This window comes from Carassius gibelio, chromosome B24 (genome assembly GCF_023724105.1).
Source record: "Carassius gibelio isolate Cgi1373 ecotype wild population from Czech Republic chromosome B24, carGib1.2-hapl.c, whole genome shotgun sequence".
NCBI classification, from domain to species: Eukaryota; Metazoa; Chordata; class Actinopteri; order Cypriniformes; family Cyprinidae; genus Carassius; species Carassius gibelio.
The window spans coordinates 3,492,385-3,509,276 of record NC_068419.1 but is presented as its reverse complement, the minus strand read 5'-3'; the positions used below and the strand labels follow the sequence as shown (position 1 = coordinate 3,509,276).

The window sequence follows — 16,892 nt, the reverse complement described above, 5'->3', positions numbered from 1 at the left end:
TATGTAACATATAGAGAAACAAAGAAATACAAAATAAGCAAATAAATAAAATTAGAAGATAACAAATGAACTAAATTGACCACCTATAATAAAAGTATAGGTTATATATGACGTAGAGGAAATGGTTATGCATGAATATTTACCTCTGCTTGATACTAATACTAAATAATTTGCAGATTCCTGTTTGTTTGTTAGAAAATATATCATGCCCAGCTTTCAACTTTGTTTTGAAAATGTTTTATTTGGTTTTTACACTTATGACATGTCATTCTATAAGGAATACTATTTGATTAATTTGTTTTTAACTTTTGCGGGCAAAGTTAAGTATTTATAAATGCAAGTATGGCAATTAGAAAACATTGTTTCTTATTTTGAAATCAGAAGTTAAGCAATACCTAAAATCTATTTACAGTCTGATAAACAAGAAAGCTGTTAAATGTATTAATGTATGTAGACATTTATATTTTTGATGGAAATTATTAATTTTTTTTTGTATTTTTTTTTTCTTTGTGTTCACCCCCTGGCTACTGTAAAATGTTTTCTTTAAGTGATCTAATAATAATATTAAAAAATATATATATATATTATTTTTTTGTTGCGTTTTATTCTCCCCACTCCACACCCAAACTCAAAATGTAAACCATGTCACTGATGCTTGGCCGTAAGCCTTGATTGACAGCCGTGACGTCCAATCACAGCGAAGGCTCCGACGCCTTGCGCGGCATTCTATCCGCTGATTTGCCAGTCCGCTCGTCAAGCTGCACCACGCACACGTCAGCAGCTCTCTAACCAATCACAGCTCACTTCCGAGCCGCTGGTTTCTCCGCCCTTTTCGCTGTATCTGTTACATTCTTTCGCAGTTTGTATCAAAGGTACTTACAGTTACGCTTCATACCAGTGAACCCCTTAGCATCTATATTGGGGTTATTACGCGCTTATTTGTCAATTTTTTTTTGTGTTTATGTTCCTCAAAAGCCTAAGGGAGGAGAGGAGTCAGTCACTTTGTTCCCGTCATCAGTAAACAGCAGGTAACGTTAGGAATGATGCTTTCTGACACTGTGATGCTAATCTGAGGCGGATGGTCTGTGTGTGCTGGAGACGATGGATGATGGATATTTGTGGGATGTTTATTAAGATTACGCTTTTTATAGCTGGTATGGTTAAGCATCATCCGCTATTGGCCTTGGGCATGCTTAAATGTACGTTTCCATCTCTATTTAATGACACTGGACTCCCAGTTTAGCAGCATGCTGTCATTTTGATCTTATAAAGCTCCCCACATGTTGATCAAGCGCCGTTTATATTGGCAGTGTGTTGTGTTTCTAGGTCTGTGTGTCTTACAGTTTTTTTATTTTTAGATCAATATCGGTGATTAATGATTAACTGTTTTGTTTTGCAATAGACCCTTTTATAAAAAAAAGGCCAGTGTCTTTGTAGGAGGGTTTAAATGTCGTTTAATCGATAAACCCTTGCTAAAGTCTAGCACCTGTTCGTCTTGTTACTTTTTTATTTTTTAGTGTTTGAGTATTGCTTTATTGTTCCAAATGACAACATTTCCTCGATCTAATGCAACCTATGTGAATTAATTTAAGTCGTTTTTTTAATTGGGTTAAAGGTCATTCAATTCATCTCTGTGCAGCGCCCTCTTCCGGTCGTTTGTGAAAGGGCCTCATTTGCATATTTTCTTGAGTTTGATTTAGTAATAGAAAGCGGTGTCCCATAGGCTGATCTGGGATTGTGTATTTGCATACACAAATTTTGAACGTACTTTCTTATTAGAACTTTGATTAATGTTTAGTATTTTTTTTCCTGAGGTTGTGTATGGAGTTGAGCATGGTATTACTCTAAAAACATGCTTTGATGTTCATGACTCAAAAATCCATGATATTAAAAAATTACAAATTAAATCCAAATATGACTCATTTTAACCCAACATACTTATGTTTAGTGTAGTTTTTTAATAATATTTATATTTAATTAATATTTAGAAGTTTATCATATTTTCGTTTTCATTTAGACAGTTTTAGTTTTTTATTATTTACATTTAATTTATTTTAATTTTACTCAACAATATCAATGCTATTTGTTTATAAGAATTGTTTATATTCAAGTGCAAATGCATAGGTATTTAGATTATTTTAATAAAAATCTTTGACAATGTAAAGCTTCTTTTGCATTGCTTCTTTTTGCATTCTTTTGCCAAACCTCTGTGCATCACTGTATATATGAAGAGGATTGTTGATGAACACTGTAACTGTGTTTTGGTTGAGCAGACTGGTAGTCATGAGGGAACCCTTTGCTCCTGGTTTCCATAACAACACTGTTGCCATAGATACATCTTGTCTGGATGTAGATGTGGGAGTGATTTTATTTATTTATATGTTTTATTTATATATAAAGTCTAAGTGTCTAGTCTGAATGAGCAATGAAAGCATGACAAGGCTGGATAAAGGCAGAAAGGAGAAGAGATTTGAAGGAAGTATCCCCTCATTTACACAGGCTGGAAGCAGACTCCCGTAGCTGTTGATCGGTTTTATAGGCATAAAATGAGCCCTTAACAGAAACGTCTGTATCAGCACTCACTGCTTTTGCTTTAATGGATCATAACTCAACTTGTTGATTTATAATGGATGCTGGATGGGGTTCAACTAAGTGTAAGTGAGATAAAGCGATGGACGTCAAGGGCTGCAATCATGCACTAAGTACTGTACCTTTGCTGCAGGGAAATTTGAGCTGCTGTTTTTATAAGCTTCTGTCTTTGTCTCACACTCTCTTTAGAAATGGCAGAAGCCCATCAGGCCGTGGCGTTTCAGTTCACTATCACTCCAGAGGGGATCGACCTTCAGCTTTCCCATCAGGCCCTGAGACAGGTCTATCTGTCAGGCCTCCGCTCCTGGAAGAAACGGGTCACACGGCTGAAGGTAAACTAAACTTACATTATACTGTACGTACTAACAGCTTTAAAGGTAACATGAAGTGCTATTTGCAATGCATTTAATATCCTTTGTGATGAAATTTATGTGAGAAATTGCTTGTACTATATATGCTATACTACGATATATATATATATATATATATATATATATGTGTGTGTGTGTGTGTGTGTGTATATATATATATATGTATATGTGTGTGTCAAAAAGTTTAAAAGTTTATTTTTATATTTGTTTATAAAACAAATATTTATAAAAACAAACATTTATTTATGTAAAAATAAAATGCACAATAAAATCTTTATTACAAAAGCAATTTTCATTTTTATTTATTTTGTCATCTATTAAACAGTCAATTTTATACTTATTTATGTTTATGCAATAGTGCATTTAATGTTGATAACGCATCGGATTGGTTATTAACACATTTATTTTTGGATAAAATTCACAACAAACAATTAAATGCACAATAAAATCTTTATTACAAAAGCAAATGACATCTTGATTTTATTTCATCACCTATTAAATCCGTCAATTTTGTACTTATTTTTATGTAATAGTATTTTTAATGTTGCTGATGCATCTGTATACTTGATTATAAAATACACATTTATTTATTTAAGGATGAGATGCACAAATGAAAAAATAAAATATGCAATCATTTATTTATTATAAAACCAAATAGCTAATTTAGATTTTATTTTGTCATCTGCAAAGTCTGTTTATTTTTGTGCATGTAATAATGTGTTTAAAGTCGATAATGCATTTTCTATTTGATTATAAAATGCATTTATTTTAGAATTATATACACACATGAACACTAAAATGAGCAATATAGGCTCTTTTACAAAAGCAAATAGCTCAGTTAGAAATTTTGTATAATGTTTATTGTCACACGTTCCCCAGCTGGATTTCGTAAAGTGTCTTTTGTTTATGCTGGAGATCATTCCTCATTTTTTCCCCTTGTGTTTGTTTACTCTTTCTCTTGTACAGAACAACGTGATCACTGGTGTGTATCCTGCCAGCCCGTCCTCATGGCTGTTTGTTGTCATCGCAATCCTGGCCACCATGTACACACGCTCGGACCCTTCCATGGGCCTCATCGCTAAAATCCAGGAACATCTGCCAGTCGGGTAATCGAGGTCACATTACCAAAGGGAAATCTGATCCCTTGCTCTTTAAAGAGAGAACTAGCAAAACAAATGAATTATCTGCAGTGTGAACCGCTTCAGTGGCTCAAACATACACTGAAACATTTGTCATCCTCTTATGTAACTCACATTGAAACTTAAAAAAATATGGGGTTCCCACCCATGAACTTATAAACACATTCCCAAAGAGGGTGTACCTTTACACACCTTCATTCAGATGCTTTCAGACAAAAGCAAAAGAGTTATTCTACAGAACAGATGTTATTTTGTGTCCCTCATATGTGTGTGACAATGACTTTAATAATAAATAGCTGGTTTTAACTTTTGTGTGATTTAATATAAAAAAAAATCTAAATATATTAACAATAATCCAGTCATTTTAATTTAATAAAATGTTTTCGCTACAAGGAGCACTGTGTTTTGCAGTTGTTGTTTTTTTCATCTCTATTAGCATTTCCGATTAAAACATATTTGGAAACAACAGCTAGCATTAAGACATTATTCTTTCATCCATTCAAAAGTTTGAAGCAATATGTTTTTTTGTTGTTGTTGTTGTTGAAGAATTTAGTACTTTTATATAGCAAGTATGAGGAAAAGTGACGATAAAGACATTTATAATATTACAAAAGATTTCTGTTTGAAATAAGTGTCCTTTTGAAATTTCTAGACATCAAAAAGCAACTGTTTTCAGCATTGATAATAATAAATGTTTCTTGAGCAGCAAATCAGCATATTAGAATGATTTCTGAAGAATCTTGTTACACTGAAGACTGGAGTAATGATGCTGGAAATACAGCAAAACATCACAAGAATAAATTGCATTTTAAAATATATTACAATAAAAATAATAATAATATTTTAGAGTATTACTGCTTTTTTTGACCAGATAAATACAGCCTTGGTGAACATAAAATAATTATTAAAAAAATGTGTAAAATAAAATAAAAATCTATCCCAAGGCTTTTGAATAGCAATGTACATATTTATTTTTTGTTTTGTTTTTTGTTAATGCAATGTCTGATTTTAAAATGGGTTTTGAAGGATGAATTTTGAGATTTTATGTTTTCAAGTGATATATAACTTCTGATGATTTCTAAAATGTGATAGAGAAAAAGGCATCGAGGAAGTCTTTTTTTTAAACAAAGGTCAAAACTCCTTTTGTAATGTAGATTTCTGAGGGTGCACTCTTGTCATAAATTGATCTATTACTTTTCCTACATAATTTTTAACAAAAAATATTGGTATAATATATATTTGGGAGTCTTAGACCTTTCCAACGATATATAGTTTGTCAAGATTAGATTAAATTTGATTGTAATATAGTATAGTCAACGTAGGTGTCCCGTATACGGGACGGGGTGACATTTAACAAGTTAAAAATAAATTTAGTTGTTTCTCCAGTCTTATTTTCCTTTTTAAAATAATGATTTACTACTTAAAAAAAACTGCCATATTGAATATATCATACTTTTAAGAAGATAACTTATGGACAGGACACTTTCAAGGACGATATTAAAATATCTGATCTGATTTTGCATAATAAACAAAATGAATCATCTAAAAGTTCAATGAAAGTGAACACTTAAATACATTATTTGTCTGATATGATATTTAAAATCTTTCAAAAATGTGCTTAAAAAATCAGACTGCATCTGTTTTCATAGAGTGTCCCATCAACTAATAAAACATTATTTACAGTATTGCATACAGCAGTGTAATATAGTGTCTCTTTGTCTGTAGAGATTCTCTGAGCATTCAGTGCCGGACGGTGGTTTCTGCCGTGTTGTTCAGCACTCTGCTCTGGTTGTTGCTGATCTTCACCATGAGGCTTTGTCTGAAGCAGTTACTGTCGTATCACGGCTGGATGTTTGAACAGCATGGGAAAGTGTCCAACACCACCAAAGTCTGGGCGGTTAGTACAGTCCTATTACCAGACACACCTAACCTACAACCACCCGACCTGTTACGGTGAATAAAGGAGAAGTTTGGACTTTTGCAGCTTTGGTGGAGTCAGTGTGTTTGTGCCGGGCTTTGAGGGAACCATCCTACAAATAATTTACTCATGCATAATTGTCAATGCATAATAAACTGTATTGAAGAGTATTTTAATTTCATCAAAATCACACACTTTACCAATTATGCTTGTTTTCAGGCCATGGTCAGGATCTTCTCAGGCAGACAGCCTCTATTGTACAGTTACCAAGGATCTCTGCCCAACCTGCCTGTTCCAGCAGTGAAGGACACTGTTAAGAGGGTGAGATCATAATGTCGTCATCACCAAACCACTTTATATGGGGGATTTTTTTTTATTTGTTAACATTCTCTCCTGCTTACAGTTCCTGGAGTCTGCACGTCCACTGATGAGCGATTCTGATTATGAGAAGATGACGACTCTGGCCAAGGAGTTTGAGAGCAGTCTGGGAAACCGCCTGCAGTGGTACCTCAAGCTGAAAGCCATGTGGGCATCCAACTATGTGAGAGCAAACAGCAAACCATACTCAAAAACTTCACAAAATGCCTGTCAATCGTCTATGCAACCTTAAAAATGCTTCCCTAATCTTACATTAAACAATCAGTTTTTTTTATATATAATAATAATAACCTTATTTAAAAAATATATACATTTTATTTAAGTAACTTCAAATAAGCATGTAATGCAAATATCATTATAAGAAATTCTGTGTGGAGCTTGCCCCTGATCCGTGCCATGTTCTCACATTTTTTCCCCCTTACCTGTTTGCAACTCTGTAATATTTCAAATTGATCAAATATTAAGTTTAATATGGGCATCACATACCAAATTAAAGGTTATACAAGGAGAGGATAGGCTTACATTTATATTTTATTTAGAATAGATAGTGTCTTAATAAGCAGAGACAAGGAATTCAATATTTATTAAATATTTAATTTAAAATGGGCATTACATAAGCAAAAAAAAAAAAAAAGAATAAATAGTGTGCTAATAAATCAAGGAGTTTAATATTTAATTTAATACTTTAATATTATTATTTAATATTAATTTTAATTTAATTTAAACATATTAAAATGAATATAACATTTAATAATAATTTAATTAATTTAATTTCATGTTGACTTGATAATCATATTTTGCTAGTGGGTTTGAACTGTAGGATGGTACAAAGATTTCCTAACCATTTTTTTCTTGCGCTTGCATCTTCAGGTCAGTGATTGGTGGGAGGAGTATGTCTACCTGAGGGGGCGTGGCCCAATCATGGTCAATAGCAACTATTATGGAATGGTACGGCTCACAGATGCATAAACAAGTTCTAAAGTGATATTTTCATATTCAAGTCTCTTGAGTCCTTCTCTTTCATCTTCAGGACTTCCTTTATGTGACGCCTACACCGATTCAAGCCGCGAGAGCAGGAAACACACTGCATGCCTGCCTCTTGTACCGCAGGAAACTCAACAGAGAGGAAATTAAACCTGTGAGTCCACATTACAGCGCTGACAGATGCTATCGGGCGGGGGGGGGGGTGAAAGTCTGGCCACCCCGAGCGATGACAGAGATTGATTGCAGAGCTGTTTTTAGCTGTGCATTGAACTTTGTTAGGATATGGATGGTTGATGGAGACTGTGTGTGAATAGAGAAGACCCGCAGGGCTCTGTGTCCTGAGTCTGTGTTTGGCATATTTGCATTAAAGAGAACATAACTGGAAAAAATGTATTACTACAAGTATACTGTGCTTTGTATATGTAATTTTATACAACATAAAACATCCTCAAGAGTTTGGTTAGATTTTTTTTTCGGTTTGAACTTAACTTGAGTCCAATTAACATACAATATTAATCAGTTTAGGATATTACATGAATTTATATATCATCATATTAGCAATCTGGCCCATATTGATAATCAAACTTTTAAACTATGCCACGTGGAGTTTAGATACTGATAACAGGTCACTTACATATCATTTACAGCATTCTTAAAGGAGTAGTCCAAACTAAAATATTGTAGTAACAATGAATATTGTTTTTAAATAATATTTTTGGTTGGACTGTCCCTTTAATTGTGTAATTAAAACTACGTTTTGGTTACTTTGACTAAAAGTGTAACTCTGTCTTTTAGAGTCGCGTGCCAGTTTTAAATGTTCCTTTGTGTGCCGCTCAATGTGAGAGGATCTTCAACACCACACGCATTCCAGGAGAAGAGACGGGTAAGCCAAGAACAAATAGCAGTATTGAGAAATATTATTACAGTTTTAAATAACTGTCTTTATTTGTATTTATATGTCAACATGTAATTTATTTCTATGGTCAAAGCTGAATTTTCAGCTTCATTCCTCCAGTCTTCAGTGTCACATGATCTTCAGAAATCATTCTGATATACTGATTTGGTGCTTATGCAACATTTCTTACCATCAATGTTTAAAACAATTGTGCTGCTTCATATTTCTGTGGAAACTGATGCATTTTTTCAGGATTCTTTGATGAATAGAAAGTTTAAAAGAACAGCATTTATTTCAAATAGAAGTGTTTTGTAACATCTTTGCAACGTCTTTACGGTCACTGATCAATTGAATGCATACTTGATGAATAACAGACAACTAGGTTTATTAATCTAAATATACAGTAGTCAACGTTTGAAGAAGATCAAAAAAAGTTCATCAGACTTGTCCTAAGAACAAGAGCTCATTTTGGTTTTTAGGTTTTAGGAAAACTTTGATGAAAGGTTTTGATCCTCAAAAATACATATTATATACTTTTCTTTATATATGTGTATATGTGTGTATGAATATATGAATATACATACACATATGTATGTGTGTGTGTATGTATGTATGTATGTGTGTTTATATGTGTGTGTGTGTGTGTGTGTGTATATATATATATATATATATATATATATTGTTACTGTTACTAATATACTGTTTATTTGTTCTTTCCTTTAATAATCTCTTTAAAATAACAGTTCAAAAGTTCAAAATGTAAATTTTTCAGTCTTTCCTCCACCACATTTCCTCATACTTTCTAGGATGAAAAGATGTTTGACTTTAGTCTTTTCCTGGAAGTGTCAAGTAAAAACACGTCTTACTGTACCGTATAAACATTCACACACACCCTGGACAGACCTGGTTTGTACCGTACACACAGACTGGCCCCAGTCAAACCCACTCAGATCAGATGTGTCCTCCTCTCTGAGAATCTTCTAATTAATTTTTGGCATCATTTGCAAGTGTGAACGGTGAGCATTGGTGTTCATTTACTAGTTTTCTGTGTGTATTTAGACTCCCTGATCCACTGGCAGGACAGCGAGTATGTGGCGGTGTTCCACCGAGGCCGTTATTTCCGCCTGTGGTTGTACCACGCCGGCCGCATGCTGTCTCCCAGAGAGATCGAGCAACAGATTCAGCGTATAATGGACAACCCATCACCCCCAGTGCCCGGAGAGGCTAAACTCGCGGCTCTGACGGCAGGAGACAGGTACATACATGTATAAAATACCTTAATATATTAATGTGTTTTAGTATCATTGAGAGAATGTTTTTCTTGTAGAATAGATTTATTTTGTATTTTCAGTTTCCATTTTAATTTGAGTAAGTTTTAGTAATTTAGTTCTGCTTTTGTCTTTTTATTAGTTATTGTTTTTTTTTTAATTGTTTATAGTTTATTCATTTTTGTTTGAACTATTTCGGTACATAAATTTTAACTGAAGTTTCAGTATTTCACATGCATTTATATTAAGAATCTTTCTTGATGATATAAATCTGTATATTACGGAAACCCTCTCTAGATTACTTTTTTAAATTCTTGCTACAAAGCTCAGATGTTTGAACTTCATTCCCAGAATCCCTTGGGCTCAGGCCAGAAAAGAGTTCTTCAGCTCAGGAGTGAATAAGAGATCTCTGGACTGCATTGAGAAAGCGGCGTTCTTTGTTGCCCTGGATGACGATGAGCAAGGCATGAGGGGAGATGATCCTGCTGGCAATTTGGATCGCTATGCCAAGTCCCTTCTGCACGGCAAATGCTACGACAGGTGAGATGATTTTCAGTCCAAATTTGTCCATCGGTTACGTTTTTAAACATTCTAAATGTTGACTTAATTGTCAATAGAATAAATAGTCTTGTAGATTTGTCTTTACTGAGTGTTTGTGTTTCAGGTGGTTTGATAAGTCGTTCACTGTGGTGGTGTATAAGAATGGGAAGAACGGCCTCAATGCTGAACACTCCTGGGCAGACGCACCTATAATGGCTCACGTGTGGGAGGTGAGAGACAGAATGAGAGAAAAGAGAGTCTTCTTTAGAAAATACAGAAATGAATGAGTAACATACCAGATAAGCTCATTAATGATGCTTGTCGTTCAAAGAACTCTTTTTTGTCTCAAGCATAAGACTTCATAGTCTAGTTTGAATTAAATATTCTTACATAATAGGGATACAATGACAGCACTGATCAGATAGTTATTTTGTCAATGTTATGAAAATTCTGTTCTATTTTGTATAAAAAAAAAAAAAAAAAAAAAAGGAAAATATAAATTGATCGTTTTACATCCTTCAAGGGAAATTAGGCATCACAACATTATAATGTACAGTATAAAAAAATTGATATTAATTTAGACTACATTCACCACATTATACACCTATTTATGATTGTACAAATTTTTTACGCAAGTTTAAGAGGATAGTAAAGGTAATCTAAATGTGAAAATAAAGACTACTAAAATGCGTCATCAACCCATTTTTTTATAATAAAATTTTTTATTTTAATTGGCTTTTATTTTTATTTGTTCAGTTTTCTTTAGTTTTAGTGATATTGTATGCTTTTGTCCATTTTTTTTAATTATTAAATCACTCTCTTCAGGTCTTTTCAGTAATTTTTTCAAAGCAACATGTATTGGTTTGTTTTTCATGTAATTTTTATTTTATTGAATCTTAAGTTCCAGTAAATATTTTAATAGTTTTAGTTAATAAAACTAACACTGCTATCTGTTTGGTTAGACTAACCCTTTAAGTTTAAATAACATTTTCATTATTCTTTTGCTGACTTGCATTATTATTCATTAAATGCAGTATAGTTGTTGTTGTTGTTATGTTTTCAAACACTGCGGTCTCTCTTTCTGTCTAAGTATGTGATGACCACCGATAGTTTCCAGCTGGGTTATACTGAAGAAGGTCACTGTAAAGGAGACGTGGCCTCCTCTCTTCCTCCACCTACTAGACTGACCTGGGACATACCTGCAGAGGTACAAACACACCGTCACATCTTCTAATGTTTACAGATATGAGTATACGGTGACCGCTAATGGACACACTGAATAATTAATCTTCCTGTATGTGCATTTAGTGTCAGGAGCGTATCGAACGTTCTCTCGCTGTGGCACAGGCTCTAGCTGATGATGTCGACTTTCATGTGTTGCCAATTCAAGAGTTTGGCAAGGGTGACATCAAAAAGTGTAAAATCAGCCCGGATGCCTTCATTCAGATTGCGCTACAGTTGGCCTATTATAGGGTAAGATTAAACCCACGTAACACACAAAACCACATGTAGTGAACTCCAATAGTTCACACTAACAGAATGTGTAGAATTACATTAATAATTAATATGATCAGGTAACGCTTCACAAACAGTGTGGCACAATACATTTAGTTTTCATATTTTAACCCTAGATCGTTTTTTATATGAGAAACTTTAAAGACTTTAAAGGCGTTAACATGATAGTAACCTGCTAACAATGTGTTAAAATATGTTAGAAGCTTACAAAACTTGCTAAAGAAAAAGTAAAACATATTTATATTGTATTAAAATATAAACTTGACTAAATAATTGATAAAACAATAATATTCTTTCGTTCTTGTTCCTTCCCCACATCCAGAATCGAGGCACGTTCTCTCTGACCTACGAAGCGTCTATGACCCGTCTGTTCCGCGAGGGCCGGACCGAGACGGTGCGTTCCTGCACCAGCGAGAGCTGCGCCTTCATCAGAGCTCTGGAGGGAGGAGAGGTAACCCATCCACTCATACATCAACATATCGATGAAGAACAGCTACATGCTCGGATCTTGTTGTGACATAAACGTTTGTTAAATGCTGTTAAATTAAATTGCCATGAGGAACCCAGGTTATGATGGTAGCCATAAAAAAATGCATTCAAATACTGTAAACGCTATAATTTTCCCAATTTAATGCAATAATGAATGTAGGTTTATATTGCGTTAGATTACATTATTTCACACTGTATTGCTACATTTAAGAACAGTTAGGTCACAAATCAAATATAAATTCAAACACAAGTGCATATTTGAACATCTCTTTCTCTGTGACTGTAGAGTAAGGAAGTGTGTCGGCGTCTCTTCCGCACGGCGGCTGAGAAACACCAGCATCTGTACAGGATGGCAATGACAGGAGGAGGAATAGACAGACACCTCTTCTGTCTCTACATCGTGTCCAAATACCTGGGAGAGGAGTCCCCTTTCCTTAACAAGGTGTGTGACACACAGTTACTATATATCTGCTCAACAGGGAAGTTTAAGTGATTTTTGCTTCCTTGCAAATGCCCTTGCATAAATGAAAGAAACAATTGTGCAAAGAAAATTTCCTCATTTTTTCTTTCACAATTTCCTCTTTTTTTTGCATTCATGACAGTTCTCATTACCGTTATAAAAAAAGATTTCATTCTTGCTACTGAAATAATACCTATGCAAATAAAACAATTATTATTTTATTAAGTGTGTGTGTGTGTGTTTTCTTCAGGTGCTTTCAGAAACATGGCGTCTGTCCACCAGTCAGACTCCTCTCCAGCAGGTGGAGCTGTTTGATTTCGTTAACCACCCTGACTACACCACCTGCGGTGGAGGATTTGGCCCGGTCAGAAATATTCATGCAAATTCACAAATTCAGTTTTTCTTTTGTGTGCATTTCATTTATTTTCCTTTGTGTGCTCTTGACAGGTTGCAGATGATGGTTACGGAGTGTCTTACATCATCATCGGAGAAAACATGATCAACCTGCACATTTCCTGCAAACACTCATGTCCTCAGACTGTTAGTACACCAACATCTGCTTTTTTCCATCTCCAATATCCTAAAACTACAGAAAATGGAAAAATTGAGACTAGTAAACTAATTGACAGAATGCCTTTTTTTTTTAAGTTGGTTAGGATCTAAACTACAATAAAAACCATTTCAATATTGTTTGTGGTATTTAAGGTAAATAAAGGTGAAAAATGAAATATAAAGGTTAAATGGTTATATGTAACAAAATTACTAAATCTTAAGCTGAAAATATACAAATAAAAGCTCATAAAATATAAATAGGCCTAAATATTATAATAGTACGCACTGAAAGAAAAAGACTAATCGCATATTGTATTTAAATATTATAATGAACTGTACAAATTACTAACTTAAAATTAAAACGGAATTGAAAGTAAATGGTAATATATCAATAATATTAAAGAATTAATTAAATGCTAAAAATATAAAAATAGACTTTCATAATATTTTGTTTCATACATACTGCTTGCTTGGCTGCTTGGTTTTATATATATATATATATATATATATATATATATATATATATATAGAAATAAAATAAAAACAATGAATAATTTAGGTTTAGGACAACATTCAATTTTCATTTTGTGTGAAATATCTCTTATAAAACATTTATGAATTTCTTTACGATGCTACATGTGGTTATGGCAGTGTTTAATGAAAATTATGATTAATATCCTTTCTGAATTGCAGGATTCTCACAAGTTTGGAGCTGATATCAAGAAGGCTTTTGAGGATCTTCTGGAGCTGATGTCACCAGAGAAACTAGACCCGTCCAAAGCTGAGCAGAACCACTCGAAGAAAAGCAAAAAAGATCTGTAGAGGTCGAACCGAAAAGGCCCATGACGGTCAGAAGAAGACACGAGGTCACATAGAACTAGAAAGTAGTGTGTTTGTGTGTGTGTGTTCGTTTGAATGGATGTTTGTTATTACATACTGTACAAACATGCATTCATACATTCCATGCTTGCTGTAGAAATCGATGCCATGAAGCCATGAAACAACATGATGGTGGAAGCTGCTTCGTCTAAAAAAAGTATTAGTTTAATAAATGTATGAAAGAGCATTAAAAGCAAGAGATAGCGGAAAGCCTTTCGTGTTTTCCAGAAGGACCAGTCCGTTTAGATTTAATTTGGTCCTCATTTTTAAATCTAATGAAGAATTGAAATGATTAGCGTCTAATGGTTACTGATCTGACCAGTTAATGTAATGGTTGTAGGTTCATTAAAGGTAAGCTTGAGCGAGGATCTCAGTAATGCATCACCTCTGTTCCTTCTGATGAAGGCACTTCACTGCTCTTACAGGACCATAAATCACATCCAAAAAATAACTCCTCATCTGAACTGGATATTTTGAGGTGTTAGAATAACTTGACTTTGGACTAAAATCCTGTGTCATTTTACTTGAAACCCAGAGCAGATGTATATTTACGATTTCAGTGACTAATGACTCAGAATATTACATGTGACTGCAGTTTTAATGTGATTGTCCAGATACATTGATTTGTTGATCTCACTATTAAGTCTATTAATTTTAACTGTTTTTTTATTATTATGTAAATGTACTCTTTTTCTTTGTTTCTTTAAGTTAATATAAAATAACTTAATAATTATTCACAATGTATTTAGCAAGCTTAAATATGTGTAATAGGCAAAAAGAAAGCAATGTCCTGAGAAGAAATCATTTACGACAAAACAGATTTCTGTTATTATCTCAGGTGTTTCAAATACTTGATTTAACTTCAAAAATAAATCAAGGCCAGTCACTTGCAAATAGTTCCTGTTTACTTGTATCCATAAGAGACGTCTCCTATAGTACAAAATCTGATATGATTTTAATTCTAAATAGTGTGAACTTGGAATTAAATGATGTGGTTAACCTCCTAATGAACTGATTAAATTGCATTAGGATGCTTTCAAAGCTAAATGTGCTCGTGATTATAATGCAGTTAATATTAATACTAAACCATTTATACTAAACTTTTATTTTTTAAAAAGTAGAAAATTTAGGAGTGTGATTTAAAGGAAAACTTCATTCAAAAAAGATGATTTTCTGAGAATTTACAGGTCATCAAAGATTTAGATGAGTTTGTTTCTTCTTCGGATTCAGAGAAATTTTGCATTCCAATACTTGCTTGGATCATCTCCAAACATCGCAATAATCCCGAAATAATCAACAAGAACGTAAAAGTTGTGTGTTTGTAATGAACAAATTGATAATTAAGAGGTTTTTAACGTAAAACAGTTGAACTTCGGGCTAAAATAGGAGTCCATAAAAAAGTAATCTCATCATGAATCAGGAGAGAAATATGCACTGATCAAATATCACCGTTCACAAGAAAAAAATTCTGTTTTAAGTAATTTTGTTATGTTATTTTGACCTAAAGTGATGATTTAAAGTTATAATGCTTTAATGGTGGATTTGTTTCTTACAAACATGCAACTTTTCATTTCACAAGACGTTAACTGATGGACAGGAGTGGTGTGGATGACTTGTGGATTATTGTGATGTTTTTAATCACCTGTTGGACTCTCATTCTGACGGCACCCATTCACTTCAGAGCATTAATTGCTGCCTGAGTGAGTGTTATAATAATATTTTTTTCCAGATCTGATGAAGAAACAAACTCATCTACATCTTGGTTGGCCTGAAAGTGAATACATTTTGTCTAGTTTTCATTTTTGTGTGAGATATTCCTTTCAATTACTGACAGAATAATTAAAAGAACGCAAGAGATGCAAGGCATGCTACTATACTACTATAACCACTATATGATTGAACACAATTGTTGCATTGAAATATACAATACCAAAAGCTATTATATTTGTGAAGGACATGAAGATGGTGACTGGTTTTACTGCTAAATGAATAATATACGCTCATCAACATCAAACATGTACAATCACTATATAGTCTGCATTAAAGCTGTATTTCACGAGAATGTGTTTTTGCTGAAGGCCCTTTGCTTCACTTGGCTGGACTGAGAGCAAGGGCTTCTAAACTTCCTTGTAGTTTTTCCAGTTTGTCTTTGCAATCCGTTGGCAGCTCTACTCTTTATTATCTCTGTTATGCCCTCATATTTGGCATTTTAAACAATATAAAGTTGCCTTTCAAGTGCACGAGTTCTCGTTTGCACAATTAGGTATGGTCATTGTGGAAATATTGATATCTATATATACTTCAAAAAGGTCTTGTCTTGTTTTTCCTGTACTGCCTAACACTGCTTACACTATATCTTTCACTTGAGTTTAAACCTTACTAAAGAATTGTATTATTATTATTATTGTCACTATTATAATGATTAAGTTGAAACTGAGAACAGTAGCAATGCAAGTGTTTGTGTAGTGCTGGTATTATTCTGGAGCGGCAGTGGTTTACCTCATCTGTCTGATGAATGTTGATCTCTCTTTTCTCCCGGGCCAATACTGTATTCTGTATCTGCCTGACTCTTTCTCTGATTTTCTGTACGCTGCAGAGCTTTACACTTTCTGTCTTTCTCTGGCAATCTCATTCCTTAACATTTTGTATGTGAATGATGAGAGACAACAGGTCACTTTTTTAATTAAAATAGTTCAAGCACACAAATGTTTGTGGTTTTATTATAATCGTCATGATGCTTGCTTCCTCATCTAAACAAAAAAGTCCTTGTTGTTTTTTCCACATTTTGTTCTCATTTCTCCTTTTTTTTATTACCATCTTGGATTTGCTTACATTGCCTTTATTTGTTTGTCATTTCGTTTGTCCTTTTTATTTTTCCTGTTTGTTTATTATTTTTCCTTTATTGCTTTAGTAGA

At 33.6% G+C, this 16,892-nt stretch overlaps 1 protein-coding gene across 2 annotated transcripts; it reads left to right on the top strand.

Moving 5' to 3' along the window:
• The first annotated feature begins 774 nt into the window (after positions 1-774).
• On the top strand, positions 775-16,683 carry LOC128013202 (carnitine O-palmitoyltransferase 1, liver isoform). 2 transcript variants are annotated; one of them, XM_052595996.1, is made up of 20 exons: positions 775-872; positions 976-1,028; positions 2,779-2,921; positions 3,927-4,066; positions 5,825-5,996; positions 6,237-6,338; positions 6,421-6,558; positions 7,266-7,343; positions 7,426-7,533; positions 8,175-8,262; positions 9,334-9,529; positions 9,894-10,082; positions 10,207-10,312; positions 11,173-11,289; positions 11,391-11,555; positions 11,920-12,048; positions 12,373-12,528; positions 12,797-12,910; positions 12,994-13,086; positions 13,792-16,683. In XM_052595996.1, the coding sequence occupies exons 3-20, from the start codon at positions 2,781-2,783 to the stop codon at positions 13,918-13,920; spliced, it is 2,361 nt and encodes a 786-aa protein (XP_052451956.1). In that variant the 5' UTR covers positions 775-872; positions 976-1,028; positions 2,779-2,780; the 3' UTR covers positions 13,921-16,683. The 2 variants fall into 2 exon arrangements, with proteins under 2 accessions (XP_052451956.1, XP_052451957.1); XM_052595997.1 differs by having other exon boundaries at positions 792-1,028.
• Positions 16,684-16,892: the final 209 nt, after the last annotated feature.

Bases quoted from the DNA above. Each gene is read 5' to 3' on its own strand.
- LOC128013202 (XM_052595996.1), top strand. From the start codon at position 2,781: ATGGCAGAAGCCCATCAGGCCGTGGCGTTTCAGTTCACTATCACTCCA. The intron at 12,049-12,372 runs GTAACCCATCCA...CTGTGACTGTAG, and splicing joins GAGCTCTGGAGGGAGGAGAG to AGTAAGGAAGTGTGTCGGCG. The intron at 12,911-12,993 runs GTCAGAAATATT...TGCTCTTGACAG, and splicing joins GCGGTGGAGGATTTGGCCCG to GTTGCAGATGATGGTTACGG.